Source organism: Borostomias antarcticus, assembly GCF_949987555.1.
Source record: "Borostomias antarcticus genome assembly, contig: scaffold_77, whole genome shotgun sequence".
In the NCBI taxonomy this organism is placed as follows: domain Eukaryota; kingdom Metazoa; phylum Chordata; class Actinopteri; order Stomiiformes; family Stomiidae; genus Borostomias; species Borostomias antarcticus.
Genome location: NW_028175689.1, coordinates 632,887 through 656,956, shown reverse-complemented (window position 1 = coordinate 656,956; position 24,070 = coordinate 632,887). Strand labels below are relative to the sequence as shown.

The following is a 24,070-nucleotide window of genomic DNA, read 5'->3' as shown; positions in this document are numbered from 1 at the left end:
TCGTGCCCACCAATAACAATTATCCATAGCTGTTTCTGCTCTTAATCTCGCCTGAGCACTTCCTCACAAGCTTCTTCTATCACGGCTTACGCCTCCCTTTCTACACTGCCACAAACTCTCTTATTCTTGGAGGTAGGACGGCATTTAACAACGTTGTAGCTCTTCCGGTCCATATCCATGACCGATTCTGCCGTTCGAGTATTGAGTTTTAACGTGTATATAAACGGTGGCTACCTGTGCCATTTGTTTGCGATCTTTCTTTTCTCCAAGACTGAGCCTAGTTTGCAGCTTCTGCTAACTCTATGTGCGCATTCTTCCGGGTTGCCTCCATCAACCCTTCCGGGCACACATCACCATGCCCTTACCGTCCAAACTGAGAATCTGCAGGTCTTCTGTTTGTTCAATCTCAATCCTGTGCTGTTCGTAAAAAAACGTGGACTAGACGCTTAAATTTTGGCTACAGCCCTTGAATTTTAAGGGTTTTAGGCATAATGATGTTTTTTGAAAAGTGCCCAATGGCTCCTTCGGAGCCTTTGCCAGACAATAAAGTACTTTAATCACTCTTTTCCTGTAGCATGAATATGTGTAAAAGGGCTTAAGCCTGTGTAGCGCAAGCAATCATCTCGTCTAACTCACGTTAAACAAGTACCAGATATCATCGAATAGTTAACTGGTTGGATTTATGGGAATGGGGATATGTCTCTGAAAAGTGGTAGTTTGGTTGCGTGAGAAAGGCCTGAACATGGTAACTAAGGTCAGGAAAAATATGAAACAAAAGAGCTGAGGCCCTTTGATAAAGTAATGTTGAGGAAACTGACAGTAATAGAAAGCGTAGATGATCAGTTGAAGAATATTTTGCAGATCGAACATACTCAACACCGTTCACCATTAAACTTTGCTGTAAACCTGATGGCAGGCTTGATTGCCTGTGCATGGCAACCAAGAAAGCCACATATCGATATTTTGGTACTAACAGAAGGTGTACCAATGGCTTTCTGAGCGTTAAATGCACGTTAGTTCAACGAAATAATCCATTGCGCTACATAAGCTGCTGGTGTGACTCTTTTGATACGACCATGTAGCCGCTAAAACATCATGGTTTTAAATATATCAGGTAACGAAAAAGGGACGGTTTTATGGTGATATAACGTCGCTAAACCAATAACTTCATAACACCGTTTCTTGTGAACGCATCCTGCGCCAATACCATCGATTATTCATTATCCTCTCCAGCTCGTGACCTTTTGGGCGCTATTATTCAGCACCTTATACTTGCAAATCTGTGGAACCCAGGTCACTGCTTACACGACAGTGGTGACGAGGCTATTAAAAGCTTGGTGCCAGAACGGTCCCTGAAGATACTCGTGGGCTAGTCTGACAAGGTGGGCATGGGAATACGACAAAGTGTGAGCAAGAGAAATCTGACAAAACTGGAGGCCATTGATAAGTGTGCAGACTATCTCCAAAAAACCGTCCAAGACTTTGCTACGACAAGGCTCTGGATGCTAACTATCCGATTGCCAGTGGAGTCATTGAGGGAGCTTGCCGCCATTTGATCAATGACCGTATAGATCTGACCGCGCCAAAGTGGAGTTTGCAAGAGGCATTGGCTGTGTTGAAGCTACCCTCACTGGATTCAAGTGTAGATTGACAGGCATATTGGCACTCCCATAAGGAATGCTCTCGTCTCCGTAATCATGAAGAACTAATGAACGTGGCGTCGTAGCAAGAAAACCACACCCATAGGCTTCAACCTTTTTGTACATATCCATGTTACAGAAACAGAGTGATTTGAGTACTTTCATTAGCGGGCAAAGGCTCCGGAGGAGCCATTGGTCACTTTCCCAAAAACATCACTATGGCTAAAACCCTTAAAATCCGATGCCTGTAGCCAAAATTGCAGCGTCGAACTCACGTTAACAACCCACAAAATCTTGAGCCGTATCCGCTACTAGTTGCATAGTCTGTCGTTTTCCAACCATACTTGGGCAACTCTCCCGATGTCATTTAATTGTTCGATCATAAGAGCGATCCATCACATCGTTGACAATTTTTCCCTCATACCATTAGAGTTCTGGTCAGTATTGAGGTTTAACTGAGCATTCAACGAAAACACGCTGGATTGCTTCCGCTAGCGGTACTACAACAGAACCCAACAAGCTAGTTAGTTGTCATGAGGTATTTTTTCTATCGTGATTCCTCTGCTCGCCGTCGCTACCAGTTACCGACGATTGCTGCGGCTCATCATTGGCCTGTTTATCCAGATACCATTGGAAAGAAGATTAAACATTTTGTTGCCTTCAGTCTGAATATAGCTCCCTATGTAGCCATGCTCTTGTTGTAGAGTGTATTCAAGGTGCTGAATGATAGCGTCTAAATGATCCCGAGTTGGTGAGAAGCATAAATAATCTAGGATATTGACGTAGTATGCGTTCACAAGAGACGGTGTTATGGAGTTATTGGTTGGGCAACATTATATCACCATAAAACCGTCTCTTTTTCGTTACCGGATATATCGAAAACCATGATGTTTTAACGGCTGCATTCTCGTATCAAAAGAGCCTCATCCAATAGAGATCAGTATCATCTTGATTGGCAGGATCGCCCTAGAGCGTAATCAAATAAGCCTCAGGCTATGCTGGAGGTCAGTTAACTATGCTTAATCCGGTGGCTATCGGCGTGTAAGTTTGGAGTTATCCTCGGTTTTTCAGAGTTTGGTCGTATTGGCTGAAGCCCTTGAAAAGCAGGGAATGTTAGACTTTCCATGGGAGTAAGACAAGTCGAACATCGCGTAACAATTCAAATCACTAATACCCCCAGGAACCAGAACAATCGTAACCATTACCGCCACATTGAGGGACGGGACGAGCATAATGGTTCAGGGTGAGGACGTACCTGCAGGAAATAGCGCCCTTGTAGTGGATAGGGTAATTGAGGCAGAATTGCCAATCCTCACGCAATACGAAACTGATGTTTGAAAAATGGCGCCTAGATTTCAAAAATGGCGACAAAAATAAAAAAGCGACTGATTTCTTTTGTGCCAATTACGTGTAAATGTTTTAAATTCAGAGAAAATTGCAGAATTTAAAGAGAGTTTGAACTGGAGCCGTTTTGTATGCATGATATCGACCCTATAGAAACTAGGGAATGGCTGGAAGCCCTAGATTCTGTACTGGAACAGGAAGGCGAAGACCGCGCGCACTTTCTACTGACTCGCCTTTACCAACACGCTCGTGCTAAAGGGACACAGTTACCTTATTACATCACGACTCCTTATCGCAATACCATCCCTCTGGGAAAAGAAGCTAGGATGCCCGGCGACCTGTTTATGGAGCGTAGAATTCGCTCTCTGGTACGCTGGAATGCACTGGCAATGGTTATGCGTGCCAATAAGAAAGACAACAGTCTTGGCGGACATATTTCTTCGTTTGCTTCCAGTGCAACCTTGTATGACATCGGCTACAACTACTTCTTCCATGGCCATGAGAGCGACCGTGAAGGTGATCTGGTTTACTATCAGGGACACGTGGCTCCGGGTATTTACTCCCGTGCTTTCCTAGAAGGTCGTCTGAACGAAAACCAGCTGGATAATTTTCGTCAAGAAGTAGATGGCAATGGCCTTTCTTCCTACCCTCATCCCAAGCTGATGCCTGACTTCTGGCAATTCCCAACGGTTTCCATGGGTCTTGGCCCACTGCAGGCTATTTATCAGGCGCACTTCATGAAGTACCTGATCAACCGTTGTATGGCTCCGGATCAGAATCGTAAGGTCTGGGCATTTTTGGGTGATGGTGAGATGGATGAACCAGAATCTCTGGGTGCGATATCTCTGGCCGGACGTGAGAAACTGGATAACCTAATCTTTGTTGTTAACTGTAACCTGCAGCGTCTGGATGGTCCTGTTCGTGGTAATGGCAAGATCATTCAGGAACTGGAAGGAGTCTTCCGTGGCGCTGGCTGGAACGTTATCAAGGTCGTCTGGGGTCGTCACTGGGATCCTCTGCTGGCTCAGGATAAGCATGGAAAACTACAGGAAGTCATGGATAAAGCAGTAGATGGTGATTACCAGAACTGTAAGGCCAAGGGTGGAGGCTGGACCCGTGAGCACTTCTTTGGGCGTGATCCTGAAGCGTTGAAACTGGTTGAACACTTATCAGACGATGACATCTGGCGCCTAAATCGGGGGGGTCACGATCCGTATAAAGTATTTGCTGCTTATCACGAAGCCGTTAACCATAATGGCCAGCCAACGGTAATTCTTGCCAAGACGGTTAAAGGCTACGGCACCGGTGCGACGGGTGAAGCCGCCAACATCAGCCACAACGTTAAAAAGCTGCCAATTGACGATCTGAAGCACTTCCGTGATCGCTTCGATCTGCCCATTAAAGACGAAGATATTGAAACCTTGCCTTACTTCAAGCCAGACGCTGACAGCCCTGAAATGAAGTACATGCGCAAGCGCCGTGAAAAGCTTGGGGGTTTTATTCCTCAGCGTCGTCGTGAAACCGACATTAAACTGGACATTCCGGCACTGAGTGCTTTTGAAGCGGTCACCAATGGTAGTGGTGAGCGTAAAATCTCCACCACCATGGCTTATGTTCGTATTCTTAGTGCTTTAGCGAAGGACAAGAGCCTTGGCAAGCACATCGTACCGATCATTCCTGATGAAGCACGTACTTTTGGTATGGAAGGTATGTTCCGTCAGCTGGGTATCTATTCTGCTGAAGGTCAGAACTATGAGCCAGTAGATTCTGATCAGGTCATGTTCTACAAGGAATCGAAGCAGGGGCAGATTCTCGAAGCTGGTATTAACGAAGCTGGTGCTCATGCCGCATGGATTGCTGCAGCAACTTCCTATAGCAGTAACAACGTGCCGATGATTCCGTTCTATGCTTTCTACTCCATGTTCGGGTTCCAGCGAACTGGTGACCTAGCATGGGCTGCTGGTGATATCCAAGCGCGAGGCTTCCTGATTGGTGCTACGGCTGGTCGTACGACTCTGAACGGTGAAGGACTGCAGCATCAGGATGGTCATAGCCAGATTCTGGCTGCGACTGTGCCGAACTGCATCAGCTATGACCCGACCTATGGCTACGAGATGGCCGTAATCATTCAGAATGGCCTGCAGCGTATGTACGGCGATGGTGAGAATGTGTGGTACTACGTTACTGCCATGAATGAAAACTACTGTCAGCCCGCGTTGCCAAAAGACCCTGAGGTGATCGACGGTATTCTCAAAGGGCTTTATAACTTTGAAGCAAACTCCAGTAACCATGGTCTCAAAGTGCAGCTTATGGGTTGCGGGACTATCCTTCAGGAAGTTCGTGCAGCCGCCGACATTCTGCGTGATGAGTTTAACGTCGAATCTGATATCTGGAGTGCCACCAGCTTCAATGAGCTGGCCCGTGAGGGTAAGAATGCCAAACGTCACAATATACTGAACCCAGAATCTGAACCACAGGTTAGCTGGGTAGAGAAACAGCTGACTGTACGTAAAGGACCGGTTATTGCTGCTTCTGACTACATGAGCCTGTACGCCAACCAGATCCGTGAGTTTGTTCAGGGAACATTCATTGCCCTAGGTACTGATGGTTTTGGTCGTTCCGATACCCGTGAACAGCTGCGTCGCTTCTTTGAGGTAGATCGCTACTTTATCGTAGTCGCTACCCTGTATGCGCTGGTTCAGGATGGTGAGCTGGCTGCTTCTGTTGTCAGTGAGGCAATCAAGAAGTTTGATATTGACCCAACCAGAGCTAACCCTCTGTACTGCTGAGTATGGACCTGTAAATTGAATACTGGAAGGTATTAGGAATGAGTGACGAAATCATCAATGTTCCAGATATTGGCAATGGTGAAGCGGAAGTCATTGAAATCTGTGTGAAACCAGGAGACTTGGTTTTTGCCGAAGACTCTCTGATTATTCTGGAATCCGACAAAGCAACTATTGAAGTACCTGCGCCTCGTGATGGTGTGGTCACTGGAGTGTTGCTGAAAGTGGGTGATAGTGTTAGAGAAGGCGTTGAAATGGTGAATATGGCGGTGGCAGACAATCCTGCTGCAGGTCAGCCTGAGGTTGCACCACAGACAGGGCCAGCGGAAACTTCTGTACCAGCAACACCGGTATCAGAAGCAGTTCCAGCACCATTTGGCGACTCAAACATTGAGTCTGTTCGTGTCCCTGATATTGGTGCAGAGAATGTGCCGGTTATTGAGATCTGTGTCAGTGTTGGTGACACGGTAGCACTGGAAGACTCATTAATTGTGCTTGAGTCTGACAAAGCCACCATGGAAGTACCTTCTCCGGTCGAAGGTGTGGTAAAAGCCATTCACGTTAAGGAAGGTGATGCCCTGAATAAGGGTGATCTGTTGATTGATGTTGAAGTTAATGATGGCAGTGCTGCAGCTGAAGCGCCAGCGCCTGTACCGGCACCAGCTGCTTTAGAGCCTGCAGCTGTCGCACCTGCTGTATCAGCTTCACAGGCAGATACTCGCATTGAGAAAGTGACTGTGCCTGATATCGGTACAGAGAATGTTCCGGTGATTGAGGTTTGTGTCAGCGTTGGAGATCAGGTTGAAGAAGAAGCTTCACTGATAGTGTTGGAGTCTGACAAGGCAACCATGGAAGTACCTTCACCTTTCACTGGTGTTATTAAAACCATCAAGGTTAAAGAAGGTGACACGCTCAGCCATGGGGACCTGATCCTAGATATTGAAGTGACTGGTGGTACCGTAGCACCTGTTGTCAATCAGTCTGCGCCTGCGGTAGTCGCAGTCACGCCGGTGGCGGCTCCCCAGAAGCAAAAAGCAACTTCCCATGCTACATCAGCACCGCCGCCTCGTGCTAAAGCGAACCAGATAGAACTTGAGTGTATCAGTCGCACATACCATGCAGGACCGGCGGTACGTAAGCTGGCTCGTTATTTTGGTATTGATCTTGCTGCAGTTACTGCCAGTGGCCCGCGCCGTCGCATTCTCAAAGAAGACATACAAAAGTACGTTAAGACCAGTCTCAATGAGAAACCAAAAGCTGCTCAAGGGATATCTGCAGGTTTTGGTATGCCAGCCATGCCGGAGATCGATTTCAGCAAGTGGGGTAAGGTTGAGCAGGTTGCTCTGAACCGTATGCGTAAAGTAGCAGCTCAGAACTTCCAGCGTTCTTGGCTGAATGTGCCACACGTTACTCAGTTTGATGAGTGTGATATAACTGAGCTTGAAGCCTTCCGCAAGGCTCAGAAGGTTTTGGCAGAAGCACGCGGTACGAAGTTGACACCACTGCCGTTTATTTTGAAAGCTGTGGCTTATGTTCTGAAAGAGCTGCCTCAGTTATGTACCTCTCTGAGTCAAGACGGTGAAACGCTGATCTACAAGCAGTACATCAATATTGGTGTGGCGGTTAATACTCCGGATGGCCTGTTGGTTCCGGTCATAAAGAATGTAGATCAAAAAAGCCTGTGGAAACTCTCAGCAGAGTGTATCGAACTGGCTGGTAAGGCGCGGGACAAGAAGCTGAAACCTGATGAAATGCAGGGTGGCTGCTTTACTATCTCCAGCCTTGGTTCAATTGGTGGGACTGCATTCACTCCGATTGTTAATACCAATGAAGTGGCAATTCTTGGCCTTTCCAAGGCTTCCATGAAGCCTGTGTGGAATGGCAAGGATTTCGTTCCAAAGCTGATGCTGCCTCTATCTATGTCTTATGACCACAGAGCAGTCAACGGTGCGGATGCGGCTAGCTTCACCACGATGCTGGGTGAACTGTTGACTGATATTCGTAAATTGTTGTTGTAATTTAGATGCCTCAGGGGAAGACGTCCATTAAGGCTTTTAATAACTGCTTTCTGTTAATTTTCCCCTTTTTGGCTTTATTTAAGTTTTCTAAGTTTCACCCATCCATGCTAAATCAGCAGTCCGCTAATTTTTCTCACTTCCTCTCTATCCTGCTTTTTCATCGATTCGCTAAAGCTAGGAATATCTGTATTTGTTGAGCATCTGCTCCATGTTAAAGGAGGAGTTTAGTCAATTGATGAGATCTGAGAAATCTGACTACATTTTCTAAATCAGTCATACCGATAAGTCCTATAAGAGTTAGGTCTTGCTCATTTTCTAATAATAACTGGGTGTGGTTCCATCGCTACTACGATCCATTCATTAGTTTCCCATGGCTACGAAGGCTAGAGCATTCCTTATAGAATTTACAATACGCTTGCCAATTTCCACTTGAATCCAGTGAGCGTAGCTGCAACACAGCCTCTGCCCCTTGCAAACTCCACTTTGCTCAGGTTAAATCCATACGTCATTGATCAAATAACGGCAAGTTCCCTCAATGACTCCACTAGCAATCTTATAGCCAGCATCCTGAGCTCTTGTCGTAGCAGAGCCTAGGACGGTTTTTTTTAAAGATAGTCTAAACACTTATCAATGGCCTCCAGTTTTGGAGGACCTCTCTTGCTTGCACTTTGCCTGATTCCCGTAGCTACCTTGTCAGATTCCCTCCTGATGATATTCATGGACCGTGTTGCCACCCAGCTTTCAATAGACTTATCACCATTGTCGTGTAAGGAGTGACAGGCTTTCTACAGATATCTAGGTACATGGATAGAGTCCATGATGATGGTTGCCTTAACTCACTTCTTTTTCATAATCACAGTAATCAGTATTCGCTGATGAGAGTGCCCATCAATAACAATGACCACCTACCGCTTATGCTCATGATCTCGCCTGAGCGCTTCCTTGAAAGCTTTTTCTATTACGGCTTCCACCTACCTTTCTACACTGGCCCACACTCTCTTATTCTTACTTGGAGGCCGTAATGTAACAACGTTATCGCTCTTTCAATCCCTATCCATGACCGATTCTGCCATTCTAGAATTGGGTTTTACCGTAATAAACGGTGCCTCCCTGAGCCATTCAGGTGCGATTTTTCTTCTCTCCAAGACTGAGCTTGGTTTGCAGCTTCTGGTGACTCTGTTGCGCGTTCTTCCTAGTTGCTTCCATCAACCATTACTGGCGCATCACCAATCCATTACCGTCAAAACTGAGGATCTGCAGATCTTCTGTTTGCTCAATCCCAACCTTGCGATGTTCGTAAAAAACGTTAGTCCTACGAGATAATCCCTTTCGCTACATAAGCTTCAGCCTTTTTGTACATAATTCATGTTACAAGAAAAGAGTGATTTGAGTACTTTAGTGGCTGGCAAAGGCTCCGAAGGAGCCTTTGGGCACTTTTTAAAAACATTACTATGCCTCAAGCCTTAAAATCCAAAGTCTGTAGCCAAAATGCAAGCGTCGAACTAACGTTTAAAAGCCTCAAAGTCTTGAGCAGTATCCGCTACCAGTTGCATAGCCTGTCGTTTTCCACCCATCTTGAGCAACTCTCACGATGTCGTTTAATCGTTCGATCATAAGGGCGATCCATCACATCGCTGACAATTTTCCCCCTAATGCCATCAGAGTACTTGTCAGTACGTGGATTTAACTGAGCATCCAGCGGAAACACGCTAGAGTGCTTCGCTGGCTGTAACTGCGACGTCTTACTACGACAGAACCAAGCAAGCTGGTCAGTTGTCAGTATGTATTTTTTTACCGTGATTCCTCTGCCCACCGTCGCTACCAGTTACCGACGATTGCTGCGGCTCATCATTGGTCTGCTTATCCAGATACCATTGAAGGAGAAGGCGCAACACTTCGGTGCCTTCAGTCTGTATATAGCCCTCTATGGTGCATGCTCTTGTTGGATAGTAGATTCAAGTGCTGGATGATAGTACCAATGATCACGAGTTGTAGAGGAGAATGAATAATCGATGGTATTGATGCAGGATGCCGTCACAAGAGACGCTGTGATGGCGTTATTGGTTTGACGGCGTTATATCACCACAAAACCGTTTATTTTTCGTTATCGTATATCTCGCAAACCATGTTGTTTTAGCGGCTTCATTGTAGTATCAAAAGAGCCGAACCCGTATGACTTTCTGTTTTGGAAACTATTAGTTTGATGGAAACTCAGTCAATAATTCCTGAGTAAAGTTTTTTACGCATATCAAGTAATTCTATATTTGTGATTTTAGATGAACCTGACCATTGTGATGAGATACGGCTTCTAATATCAGATAGGGCTTGTTTAGCTTTTAGGCTTTGCCCAGATTCACTTTCAAACAACTGTAACCAGCGAAGATCAATAGTTGCTTCGTGTAGATCAATAAATCGGCGATGAATATCCCGTTCTTTCGGACACTGGTGTGCTGAATGGTAAATATAAATAACATCACCTTCTTGACCGTCGGTTGGATCAAATGGATCTGCAGTAGGAGTACGTACATGCCATTGTAAATAGCCATCGGCACCTGACCTCCATAAGTAAAGACCAGCGTCTAATCTTGGTCTTGGCATGTTATATAACCAAACAGTACTGCTCTCTTTTAGTCGACTAATATTTTCTTCAGTAATCTCTGTTCCATGGTTGAGAAGGAGAAGATCTGTCACTTCTGTAAGCTCAGCTTGGTTTTCGTAGTGCATATGGCCAGCGGTTTTAAATTGCAAAGAACCATCTGTCAGTAGGTTAGATGTATTCTTTATTTGAGAAAAAGTATCTTTGCCTAGATTATCAAAAATTGACCAATACACCTGCGGGAGCATCTGCTCTTTCAGCAACTGTTGAAGCTGCATTAAGTAAGCTCCGATGCCGAGTTCACTCTTCTGCTTTAAAAGTTGCTTCAGCGGAGTGTAAGCTAGGACCTGGCCATCGAAACCAAAACGTTTTACCTCTCTTAGCTGCTGAATAAATTCCTTTCTTGTTGTCTCGCTGTCTGGCGTCGTCAGTGCTGGTGCAACAGTACTGAAGCCATGGGAAGCAATCAATGCAAGATCACAAGAAATGGTATTTTCTGACTGACTTTTCAGTGACTTAAACCATTGATAAAATGGTGCTGGCTCCACATAGAGACCTACAGAGGTCTCCAATTTTGGCAGTATTATAGGAAGTACTCTAACTTTGTAGTCCAATAGCTGGAGTTCACCACGACTGAAAAGCTGAATCTTTCCAGAATAATCACCAGGAAATGTCTCAGATGGAATCTTCACTTGGACATAGAGGCGCCTTGGTCTCTTATTGGATAGCTGGATTCTTTCCATATCTGCTCTGAGATAGCTGTCATCAAGTATTAGAGAAGTTGCATTGGGGGTTGGTCTTTCATAGCGCCAATGTCCATAGCGTGTTGTAACCTTGAGGGACTTCCCATTGGAAGATTTTGGCGGTGAAACAATGATAACCGGAGCTATATCATCAACAGGGCTTTCGATTTCAAACGTTAGGTTAAGAATGCTATCTCTTGCGGAAAGGTAGAACGCTTCGTCATCTTTAACCTGTTGACTGATATCCTGTAATAAAAGTGACTCAGGAGGGCTATAACTGGGACTGGCTACTGGCCATTTACTCAAGAACCTCTCCCTCCGTTTTGCCTGTGTAGACAGGGCAAAGATTCCATCAAGTGGTTCCAATACGAGGGCTGAAAGGTATTTGGCATCATAGTCGCCCTTTAGATCAATATTGACCATACCTCCGGAGACGTTGATGTTTTTGGTAACGAAGCCACTTCTGCGCTCACCAATCAGTGTCCATGGATCGCCAGCAATACCGCCTTCTTTTTTGTTTCCAGCTAGATATACTTCGTTAATCCACTGATCTCTGGTTAGTTGTTCATCAATGATGGTGGTTCCATTGGCGATGATTTGTCGTGTGAGAAAGTGTGGTAAGTATCCCCATTCACCCTGATCCTGTGTCCATAGGCTGAGTTTCCATTGTCCATCAGGCCATGGGATTTGTAGGTTATTGACGCCTGCAATGCCATCTTGAATTAATGAATCACCAGACGCTCGGGCACGCTCGGTGAGTTTTCCCTTAAGATAAGGACTACTTTTGCTTATGGAGTCGAAGCTAGGGAAAGCCTCACTGGTATTGGAACCAAAATCAAATGCGAGCGTTTTTTCTGGCAGTTTATGAGCTGAACTGATGATAATTTTTTTCAGTTTAATACCAGACCATACATCTGCACCGAAAATAAATAATTTTAAGTATGGCTGTTTAAATAGTTTACCATCAAATCTTCTCAGCCCATGGAGTGGCAATACTAGTTCAAATTGACCTGGTGTCAGTGTGAACTCTTTGTTAACCCTAGAGTGGTAATTTGAGGAACTTTGGTTGTCGATACGGATAATCATGGTTTGCTGGCGGTCTGATTCATTCGCTCCACTGATTATAAGCTCCGTGCTACTGTCTACGCTGGTTTGTTGGAAAGAATGAATAAATGGTAGAGATTCTGTTTCACTTAATAATATTTCATCACTGTTTGATGGGATGGCAGCCAGAGCGAGAGCTACAGGAAATATTGTCTGTACCATTAGGTTGGTAGAGGTTTTTCTAATCACCATGGTGCTTGGCCATGTGAGCTTTCGAATGGTATGCGCAATGGCCTGTTCCATGATGTTGCCAGTGTCCTCAATATAATTTGGAGATAGCTTTACTATCGACGGGAAGTTGTTCTGGTTAAAGAAACTAGCAAGAAGGGGGAAATATGGATGGCTACCATCTTCATATGGTGCGGCTCTTGTGATACGACCATGCAGCCGCTAAAACATCATGGTTTTCTATATATACGGTAACGAAAAATAGACGATTTTATGATGATATAACGTCGTCAAACCAATAACTACATAACACCGCCTATTGTGAACGAATTCTGCGCCAATACCATCGATTATTCATTCTTCTCACCAGCGAGTGATCATTTGGACGCTATCATTCAGCACCTTGTATCAACTCTCCAACAAGAGCATGACACCATAGGGAGCTATATCCAGACTGAAGGCAACTAAATATTGCGCCTGCTCCTCCAAGGGTATCTGGATAAGCAGGCCAATGGTGAGCCGCAGCAATCGTCGGTAACGAGTAGTGACGGTGAGCAGAGGAATCGCTTCAGAAAAAATACCTTTCGCCAACTGACCATCTTGTTTGGTTCTGTCGTAGTCAGGCGTCACAGTTACAGCCAGCGAAAGCAATCAAGCGTGTTTTCGCTGGATGCTCAGTTAAACCTCAATACTGACCAGTACTATGATAGCATGAGGAAAAAATTGTAGCGATGTAATGGATGGCTCTTATGAGCGAACGATTAAACGACATTATTAGAATTGCCTAGGCATGGTTGGAAAACAACATACTATGCAACCTGTAGCGGATACAGCTTAAGACTGTGAGGCTTTTTACGAACAGAGCAAGGTTTGGATGGAGCAAACAGAAGATCTGCATATCCTCAGTTTTTACGGTAATGGCTTGGTGATGCGTCAGGAAGGATTGAGGTAAGCAACCAAGAAGAACGCGCAAAAGAGTCAACATAAGCTGCAAACCAAGCTCAGCCAGGAAGAGAAGCAATATCGCAAACGAATGGCACTGGTAACCACCGTTTATGCAGTAAACCACAATGCTCGAACGGCAGAATCGGTAATGGACATGGATCGGAAGAGCGACAACGTTGTTAAATTCCGTTCTCCCGCCAAGAATAAGAGAGTGTAGGAAAGTGTAGAAATAGAGGTGCAACCGTGATAGAAAAAGCTCTCGAGGAAGTACTCAGGCTAGATCAGGAGCAGAAACGGCAGTGGATCATTGTTATTGATAGGCACCTTCATCAGCAGAAACTGATTACCGTAATTATTAAAAAGAAGGGAGTTAAGGCAACCATCATCATGGACTTTATCTATATACTTTAGTATCTGCAAAAAGCCCGTCACTGTTTACACGACAAGGTGGATGAGGCTATTGAAATCTGAGTGCAGAACGTTTCCTGAAGGTACTAAGAGAGAGTCTGACAAGGTGGCCCGTAGAATTCTGAAAAGTGCGAGCAAAAGAGGTCTGACAAAACGGAAGGCTATTGATAAGTGTGCAGACTATCTTCACAAAAACCATCCCAAGCTCTGCTATGACAAAGCGCTGGGATGGCTATCCAATTGTCAGTGGAGTCATTGAGGTAGCTTGCCGCCATTTGATCAATAATAGCATTGATCTAACCTAGGCAAAGTAGAGTGGGCAAGTGGTAGAGGCCGTGTTGAAGCTACGCTCACTTGATTAAGTGTAGATTAGCAGGTGTATTGGAACTTCCATAAGAAATGCTCTCTCCTTCGTGATCATGCAGAACTAATGAATGGTACGCCGTAGCAAGGAAACCACACCCAAAGGAGTTAGTTAAAAAAGCGCCTTCGATATCATTTCAGCCTGTTGACTACCATGAGAGTTATTACTCTACTGACGTATATTACTGTTATGGATAGGTTGAGCAACGCTGTGTTCTGTTCCGGAATGGTAATCGCAGGCTCCGTGACCAGAAAAAGCTGACCAAAAGGTACAGAAAAAGTAACTGACGGAGGCCAGTAATCTGGCAAAACTGGGCATAAAGGCATTTAGCTGTCTAGATGGTGCGTTGAAGGCATTTCCTCTCTGACAAAAGCAATGTGAATACTGTCAAAGCCAGAGCCATAGGTTATCAGCAAGCCATGCTATGGAAAAAAAGACCCCCATCGACGGACAGTTAGCCTGACCATATAGAATACCATGTACAACACTCTGCGCCGTAGCATACGAGAAGTACGAGGGTGCACAGGATTCACTTGGTTGCTTTATTCTGGCACAAATGACCTGAATCAGGACGATCTGACTGCAGGTGAATTGTTGTCTACCCATAAGTCGCCGCAACATGTTGAAAGATAATTCCGATTCCTGAAGAGCTAGGATTTACTGGTGTCGTCTATTTACCTAAAAAAGCCTGAACGCATGGAAGCGCTGCTGATGGTAATGGCAATCTGTCTGATGGTCTATGATGCTTTATAGCACAGAATAAGACATGAGCTGGAAAGACAAAGCCGATTCTTTCCAAATCAGAAGAAAAAGCCTTTCCATAACCACACCTCCATATGGGTATTATTCTGTTTCCATAGAATTAATGAGTTAACAATCAATAATCAAAAGTGACATGTGGTTGACTTGAAGGAAAGACAATGTACTACCACACAAATTTTAGGTGTTCTTACGAGCCAGTATATTCCTTATAGGGGTGATGAAAGACAGATACAACGTAGCACCATCGGAATTTTTAAGAGTTATTCAGAGTTTGAATACGGCTTATAAACCAGAGCAGGTCAATAATCAGAGCGTCTGCACCACATGGTGGGAGACACGACACGTTTGGTATTTGTTGGATGTATTCAGAGACCGTATGAAGTACCCAGCACTGAAGTGGACAGCGACCAGCTTGTACGAAGCATGGCGACCACAGGCGGTGCAGATTTAGGATAAGGGCAGCAGCAGAGTTTGCGGCAGAAATTGCAACATGGTGTATTGGTAAGTAAAGACGAAGGTAATAATTCCAGTTATTCCAATCGGCACCAAAGGCATTAACTAAGGTCGCCCTATTGCTTGCCGTATCCAGCATGTTTGAGGCCGAGATGGTTTACTTGCCAGAGGTAGCGCCGTGGACACTGGATTATGAGATTGAGATGACCATATTTCCCCTTGCCACCAACGATGACCAAGTGGACAGTCCCAGCCAGTCTTAAAAGTGCCCGCATGATAACAGCGGCAGCTTTGATCATACTGCCAGAGCAAGGCTATGGCAGCATCCTAGGTAATAACGATTTCATGTGGTACTAAGCGATAATGGCTTTCTATACCTATGATAGACTCTACCATTTTACCTATTGTCTCTGTTTATAATAGTTTTTTGTTAGATTGTTTGTAGTACTCATTCAATAATGATCAATCTGAGGAGTATGTAAAAATGAGTGTAACGATAAGAGCATTTACCATATGTGTATTGATGTCATTTTCTCCTGTAAATACTTTGGCAAACTTGAATAAATGTTATTCCGACAATATGCAAACATCTGCGGTCGTAAATGAAATAGACAGTTTAAGAGTAAAATTAAAAGAACTTAAAGATGTACGTGCTATAAGTTCAGCTACTGCAATTGCCATTTCTAGTGTTCTTGCAACTATAACCTTTGGTATTGTTCATTCAAGTTTAATAGAACTTTTCTACCCAGGAGATTTTTCAAACGAAATAATTTACCATGGCTCTAGCTATATTAATGCAATGTTGGTAGGAATGATTAATGCGATTATTCCTGGCACTGCTATAGGAGCACTGTTAGCAGCAGATAACTTGTTATACACCAATACTCCAGCTCTGCCCATGGGAGAGGCTTTTGGGTTAGGATTTAAGACAGTATTATCTTCTCTTGGTCTTTGGTTAGGATGGGCAGGAATCGGATACCTTCAGAACTCATGGGGTTTAGTCCAAGTATTAAACGCACCATACATAGATTTCCTAGCAGTTCTGGCTATTCCCTTAAATGCGTATTTTCTATATAAAGCAATTATCACACGCCGTAATGAGTTGAGTGATGATGCACTTAACTTAGAGTATCGAATTAAGGAAGCAAGAGAAATATTAGGGAAGAGACGTAAGATAGAAAAAAATAAAGATTCCTTTAATAAAAATGAAGATGATGAATGTAAGACATCACCTCTAAGTCAAGAGTCAAGTGATACTTTATTTTAATGTGAGATAGACTCTCAGAAAGCCATTGGAACACCTTCTGTTAGTACTGTAACATCAATATATGGCTTTCTGGGCTGCCGTGCATAGGCAATCAATCCTGCCATTAGATTTACAGCACAATTAAACCTGATTACCATCTGACCTAAGACTCATTCTCGTCTACACTTGCGACCCTAGTTTCCCACGAAATAGGAGGTACGTCATGGCCAAGAGCAAAATTCAGTTTCAGAAAGGCATTAGACTTGTAGAGTTGCTTTCAACAATATAGCCAAGAACAACAATGCCTAGGCCAGATTTTTAAATGCGTTGGCCGAATGAGTTTGAATGTCTTCTGTGTTGTTGTCGGGAGTATTGCACCATAAAAACCCGTGAGCTTACCAGTGCAACCGCTGCCACCATCAGACATCAAAAGCACCATTATGGAAGCTAGCAAACTACCATTTACCACTCGGTGTCTAGGCATGTTTTTAATGACTCAGACTAAGAATGACATATCGGCCATGGAACTCTCGAGACAGCTGGAAATCTCTTACAATACTGCTTGGAGCTTGAGGCACAAGCGTATGCAAGTAATGAAAGAACGGGGTTACAGCCGTCCCCTGCAGTGACATGTGCAGATGGATGCTTCCTACTGTGGTGGTGAAAAACATGGGGGCAAACGTGGAAGAGGTTCTGAAAACACACACCACTTCGTTGCCGGCGTGCAACCCAACGAAGAAAACCACCAGCTGTATATGCCTTTCAGCATGGTCACCAATTTCCGGAAAAAGGAGCTGGAGCTCTGGGCGCAAAAGCATCTAGGTGGTCATACTTGCTATGTTGCTAGTTATGGCCTCGGTTCATTAACAGGAATAGACTACTCCGGACACCAACATACAGCAGTGGTGACAAGTGGTGGCCACGAGTCAATGCTAATCGGTTAGTTGTTGACGTGGGTCAACACCATGATAGGGAACGTCAAAAATTCTCTGAAAATCAGTTACCACAATATTAACCCGAAGCATCTGCCAAAATACCTTGCTGAATATTGTTATCGATTCAACCGACGCTTTGATTTGAAAGCAATTGTATCAAGGCTGGGTTACATGGCTGCGCGCACTTGCCCCATAGCAGCAAGGCTCCTCAAGCTGATTTAGACACAGCGATAATCAGGAAGTTACATGGTGATCGGTGTCGAGTATATTCAATCTGAGAAATATTCTTAAACTGATCATTTACGCTTTCTATGACTGCCAGTTTCCGCACCATCACTTTATCAAAGACCTTCAGCTCTTTTGGCTTCATATTTTTCCTGACTGTCGTTACCAAGTTCAGGCCTTCCTCCTGCATCTAGGCTACCAATTTCTCATAAATATAGACCTTATCTCCATAAATTTAACCAGTTAACTCTTCGATGAGAGCTGGTACTTGGTTACGGTTATCGGTGTGAGCCATTGTCAGGCAAAATGATATAATTTCTCCAACAAGATGGTTAATTATAAAGTGCAACTTAAAGCCTAACTTTCAACCTGTAGACGTTTCCCCACGTTTTGCCTCTTCACTGAAGACCCTGTGGCTGTTTATCCCATGGTTGTCACAGACACGATGGGCGTCGAATAAATGAATAACAGGACCGTTGATTGCCCATGCTCTGATACTTTAGATAAACCGTCAGTGGTATAAAAACCTGCTTCATGAGTGCTACAAAGCGATTGTAAGATACCATGTTCGGGAAATAGTCTGATTTATGTTATGTGAGCAGTAGCTGATATAGTGCTTGAAATTGCGAAAGACACTATGGTGGAAATAGATGATGATGGTCATTATTTGACTGAGCGATAGCCTAGATATCACTGGAGGCTTGTTTGAATGACAGATGAGTTGTCTATGACATTGTGATTAAAATGTTATGCACAATCATCCACATCACAGAATACACTGACAATAAACATGGGAGCCTCCAATTAGTTATCTCTGGTTTGATATCCGAAAGATAGCTAAGTGGCTGTGGCTGACCTGTCTTTCACCATCGAACGCACGTTAGGTAGCTATGGTGCTCCTGCTCCCATAGGTGGCAGAGGACTAGTTTCTCTCTTCTTCCAGCTACACCATAGGCTTACAGAATATATGCCTCTGTGGGTTCATCACCGATGTAGCTGATCTTGTTGTCCTATTCCGTCTAGGTCATAAAATCTTCTTCAGGCTCTGTCTGTCGCCATACTGAAGGCGTGGTAGCATTGTGGAAAGTTCACTCGGTAAGCCATGCTACAACCTACTGATTGAAGCTCTAGCAGATCAGGTAAGCATCGCTTTTGAACTGCTTCCTGAACTTCCTGATCTACTCCCACCTGACTGTGACTGCTGCCGTCGTCGGTGGTCATGGTCTGGCTTAGAATAACTTTACTGATAGTTTTGTCCATGCGCTGTCAAAGGGAGTCATAGTCAACAGTTCCTGATCTGGCCGCTTCGATCAGCTCTATGATGACGTTATCATGAATAACCACTCCACTGTCGCTTTGCATGTAATCCAGTGCCTGCAGGGCTTTCTCTAGTTCGAATGTGGTCTTGTGCTTGCTAGGTGGAAAGTTTGGCTGCGCCAGTGGGCATGCCAAACTTCTCTAAAAATATCAGCCAGAATTTGATGCCGTTGCGCTTGAAAAAGGCCGCCCAGTCAGATATGAACGAGCTACATGCCATAATGATTGTCACTGTGGTCAGCTAATGTACTGGATACCCATAACTTTCTTCTAGGTAGCCCCATGCCATTGTGGTGATTGATATTGATCAGCCGCAGTTCCCTTCCAAATCAAACTTGAATGGGGGTGGTTCCCTTGCTACGACGCCACATTCATTAGTTCTCCATGATTACGAAGGCGAGAGCATTCCTTATGGAAGTTCCAATATGCCTGCCAATCTCCATTTGAATCCAGTGAACGTAGCTTCAACACAGCCTCTGACCATTGCAAACCACACTTTGCCTAGGCTAGATTCAGACGAGCATTGATCAAATGGCGGCAAGCTCCTTCAATGACTCCACGGAGAATCTGATAGCCAACATCCAGCGCTTTATCATAGCAGAGCCTAGGACAGTTTTTTTGAATATAGTCTGCACCCTTATCAATGGCCTCCAGTTTTGTCATATCTCTCTTGCTCGCGCTTTGCCTTATTCCACTGGCCACCTTGTCATACTCCACCATGAATATCTCTAGGGACCCTTCTGCTACCCAGCTTTCAATAGCCTCAACCATTGTCGTGTAAACAGTGAACGGCTTTCCGCAGATAGTCGGGTACATGGATAAAGTCCATGATGATGGTTACCTTAACTCCATTCTTTTTCATGATCCCGGTAATAAATTCCCGCTGCTAAGGGTGCCCATCAATAACAATGACTCACTGCCGTTTTTGCTCTGGATCTCGCCTGCGCGCTACCTCGACAGCTTCTTCTATCACGACTCAGTCTCTCTTTATACACTGGCCCACACTCTCTTATTCCTAGCTAGAGGACGGAATTTAACAACGTTGCCGCTCTTCCGATCCATGTCCATGATCGATTCTGCCGTTCGAGGATTGGGTTTTACCGTATAAACAATGGCTACCTATGCCATTTTTCGATCTTTCTTCTCTCACGACTGAGCCGGATTTGCAGCTTCTGCTGACTCTTTTGCGCGTTCTTGAGTGTTGCTTCCCTCAACCATTACGAGCGCATCACCAAACCCTTATCGTCAAAACTGAGGATTTGCAGGTATTCTGTTTGCTCAATCACAACCTTGCGCTATTCGTATAAAGCCTCACAGTCTTGAGCCGTATCCGCTACCAGTTGCACAGTCTGTCGTTTTCCAACCATACCGTAGCAACTCTCACGATGTCGTTTTATCGTTCGATAATAAGAGCGATCCATCACATAGCTGACAATTCCCCCCCATACCATCAGAGTACTTGTCAGTATTGAGGCTTCACTGAGCATCTAGCAGAAACACGCTGGATTGATCCCGCTGGCTGTAACTGCGACGCCTGACTACAACAGAACCAAACAAGCTGATTAGTTATCGGGAGGTATTTTTTCTGACGCGATTGCTATGCTCACCATCACTACCAGTTACCGACGATTGATGCGGCTCATCATTGGCCTGCTTATCCAGATACTCTTGGAGGAAAAGCCGCAACACTTCGTTGCCTTCAGTCTGGATATAGCTCTCTATGGTGCCATGCTCTTGTTTGAGAGTGGATTCAAGGGCTAATGATAGCGTCACAATGATCATGGTCTGGTAAAACAATACATAATCTATGGTATTGGCGTAGTATGCGTTCACAAGAGATGGTGTGACATAGTTATTAGTTTGACAACGTTCTATCACCATAAAACCGTCTCTTTTTCGTTACCTGATATATCGAACACCATGATGTTTTAGCGGCTGCATTGTCTGATCAAAAGAGCCGCACCACATGGGCGTGCAGTGTATCGTAAAGCTTGGCAATGGATCCGGCAGAGTTGCTGGATGCTTGGTTGGTGGTACTCCCACCACTAGCTCACTATTAATGTAGACTGTACGGTAATCTCGCAAGGCACTCTTCACCGGTAAAAGGTCTATTACTTTGTTACTTCTGGTTTTCTGCCTACATCATGCCTTCAGCGTAGCATCAAGTGCGAATCAATACAGAAATACACAGACCAGCTATCTTTGAACAATCTTAGAGAATTAATTTTTCTCTGCAAGCCTCGCATCTGACCTTCAAACAGGTATTGAGTTTCTTCTCCACGACCATCCAAAACACCCTGTTGCTCATACCATCCATCTGGGTTTTCACTCATACATTGATTGATATAAGTCTAGCCTGTAGATAGACTTGATGCGCTATCTCTTTATCAGGATCAGCCTTATTACATACATAGTTGTACTTATCGGACCATTACCATATCTGGCAACTATTCGCAATTAGCTGATAACGACTCTCCCAGAGAGCTATTTTGTGTTTATAGGATAGACGAAGGCGAATCGTATTAAAACCATTATTGCTTTTACTAAACAGGGTAAAAAAGGACTGAGAATCTGTCTAACTAGCTTTTGAGGATGTACATACCTTTGGTGGATCTTTCGTATTAAATGAACTTCAATCATAGAGCAACGCTACCAAAAGAGTTTGAAAACAAACTCTTTTCCCGACCTGCTTCCAAGAACATCCGTACTCCTCCTTATGGCAAGCCAAAGTAATGCTTGCGATCGGTACGCGATGTTCAGCTTTGCTTACTTCCAGACAAATTGAACATACCATGATTTTCAAGGCCTGCAGCCAATATGACCAAACTCTGTAAAACTGATAACAACGCCAAACTTACACGTCTCAGGAGGCAGATTAAGCATAATATACTGCACTAACATGCACTATTTAACGTGAGTTGACGAGATAAGCCCTTGCGCGCATAGGCTTAAGCCTTTCTGTACAGATTCATTTTACAGGTAAAGAGTGATTTTTGTACTTTATTGGCTGACAAAAGCACCGAAGGAGCCAATTGTACACTTTTCAAAAAAAACAGCACTGCGACTTAAGCCCTTAAAATCCCAAAGATGTAGCCAAAATTGAAGCGTCTAACTCACGTTAATTATGCCTAATCTGGCGGCTATCGACATGTAAGTTGTACGTTATTATCAGTTTCACATAGTTTGGTCATATGTTCGTATTGGCTTAAGCCCTTGAAAATATGGGAATGTTCTACTTTTCTGGAAAGTAATAAAAGTCGAACATCGCGTATTCAGCTATCTTTAGCTCCCAGCATGTTGTGGCACTCAAACCAAGGTAATCCTGACTCTTAATTTGGTACTGTAGAGCTGTATCATGATTTTCCTGAATGCCTTTGGGTGCGGTTCTTTTGATACGTCAATGCAGCCCCAATGTCTTTTACCGTTTGGACAGTGGAATTCAGGGAAATATCAATTGGGGTGGTGAAAGCAGATTTATTGCTTTTGCGGTAGTATGATCTGTTGGGTGAAGTTCGTTCTATGTTACTCCACATGACCTTAGCTGTTTGTTCAGGTTGATGATCTAGTGATCCTATTTTCTATGACACTTGTATGGGCAGATACCATCTGGATGAATAATGATGATGTTTTGTCTGGTTACATTATCAAGCTGGGTACTGGCAATCTAAGCCTGCAAATCAAGTACACAGGTATTATTGAGCTGGACTGTCTTTATGTAACAGCACTGGACTCTGATAAGACGTTTTATGTCAGCCTGATTTGCGAAGAAGGTGCCAGATTAAGGAGGTTTGAAGGTCAGAATGCTGGAGTTACAGTAATTGATGAGAATGGGTTAAAACGCTAATTTCCTGCTGTCTGGACAATAGCCGCTGTCCATATTGAAAAACCTGTTTTAGCAGACACTTGGGAACTTGGAGGTAATCTTGTTGCAACACTGGATAGTAAATCCGGTAATGACAATGAGTTGTTGATCGGTGTTAAAGGCAAGCTGAACATTGACGACCAGTTGAATAAAAATACCTTCTATTGGGATATAGAGGCAGAAGACGATGATGGTGTTAAAAGCTCGGAGTGGAAGGATGGATACTATACAGCCGATACCTTAGCGAGCACTAGCTTGTGCAAGGAGCAGCGGGGCAGGAATATGACTCTGAAGAGGATTTGAGACCTAGGACATCACTGGGTGGAACCATGGGTTACCGCTTTTAGGAAACAGCAGAAGGGCCGCTGGGAACCAGTGGGGGTATCAGCCATCTCTGGGAGAATTATAAGACGCATGAATCGCAGCAGGATTATGCGTCTACTTGGGCCTTTAACTACCAAACCATAATCATTAATAACTGGGAGTATTTTGCTAATAGCAGAACTTCCTTCCGGCTAAAACAGGCAACAACTCTGGTTAATGTTAACCATGGAATAACAATTTGGTTGGCTGATCATAGTACTTGGGATATTACACATGTTTTGGATTATGACAGTGCTCCTGTTGATAACACACAAAAAATAGACGGCCGGATCAAGATGTGGATTGGTTACCAATGGTGATGGCCAATACGTCTCATGTTGGTGCAGACTGGCAAGCGTCCTCTTACAGGCATAAAGTATCTCGACTTCATCAGGTATCGTCGAAAGGGGAAGTGCCTTCGTGTAGTGATAAGCTGCTTGTCCAGTGAATGGTACTCTGTTCTTTTTTCAGCTTCTTTATGTTTCTGTAAAGCACGCATAGTGGTTTCCAGCCAGTTGGCTGCACGGTAAAGCAGCGAGTGTCTGGTCAAGTTCTCAGGAGTTTGGTTTCCCAGTGGGAAAATCATGGTTTTTCTGACTTTCATTGCTATGACGACACTTTTTCAGAAATTACTTCTTTTAATAACGGCAACAATGACCATTGATTAATACTTTACTTCAGGGCCTGTTGAGGTTTCGTTCCAGTTGTCGTTAACTCATGGCTTTGCAGTTTACCAGTTCAAAGCGAGACCATCCATGTTCTTGGTCTGGTTCTGCTCCCATCAGATGGCA

The 24,070-nt window shown here is 44.3% G+C and overlaps 2 protein-coding genes across 2 annotated transcripts; both read left to right on the top strand.

Moving 5' to 3' along the window:
- Positions 1 to 3,310: 3,310 nt before the first annotated feature.
- On the top strand, positions 3,311 to 5,773 carry LOC311329328 (pyruvate dehydrogenase E1 component-like; the record flags this gene model as incomplete). Its single annotated transcript, XM_084463187.1, has 1 exon — positions 3,311 to 5,773. The coding sequence occupies one exon, from the start codon at positions 3,311 to 3,313 to the stop codon at positions 5,771 to 5,773; it is 2,463 nt and encodes an 820-aa protein (XP_084319313.1).
- Positions 5,774 to 5,811: 38 nt separating this feature from the next.
- LOC311329327 (dihydrolipoyllysine-residue acetyltransferase component of pyruvate dehydrogenase complex-like) lies at positions 5,812 to 23,219 on the top strand (the record flags this gene model as incomplete). The annotated part of the gene is made up of 3 exons (XM_084463186.1): positions 5,812 to 7,486; positions 22,654 to 22,848; positions 23,038 to 23,219. 3 exons carry the CDS (start codon positions 5,812 to 5,814, stop codon positions 23,217 to 23,219), a joined length of 2,052 nt encoding a protein of 683 aa, XP_084319312.1.
- Positions 23,220 to 24,070: the final 851 nt, after the last annotated feature.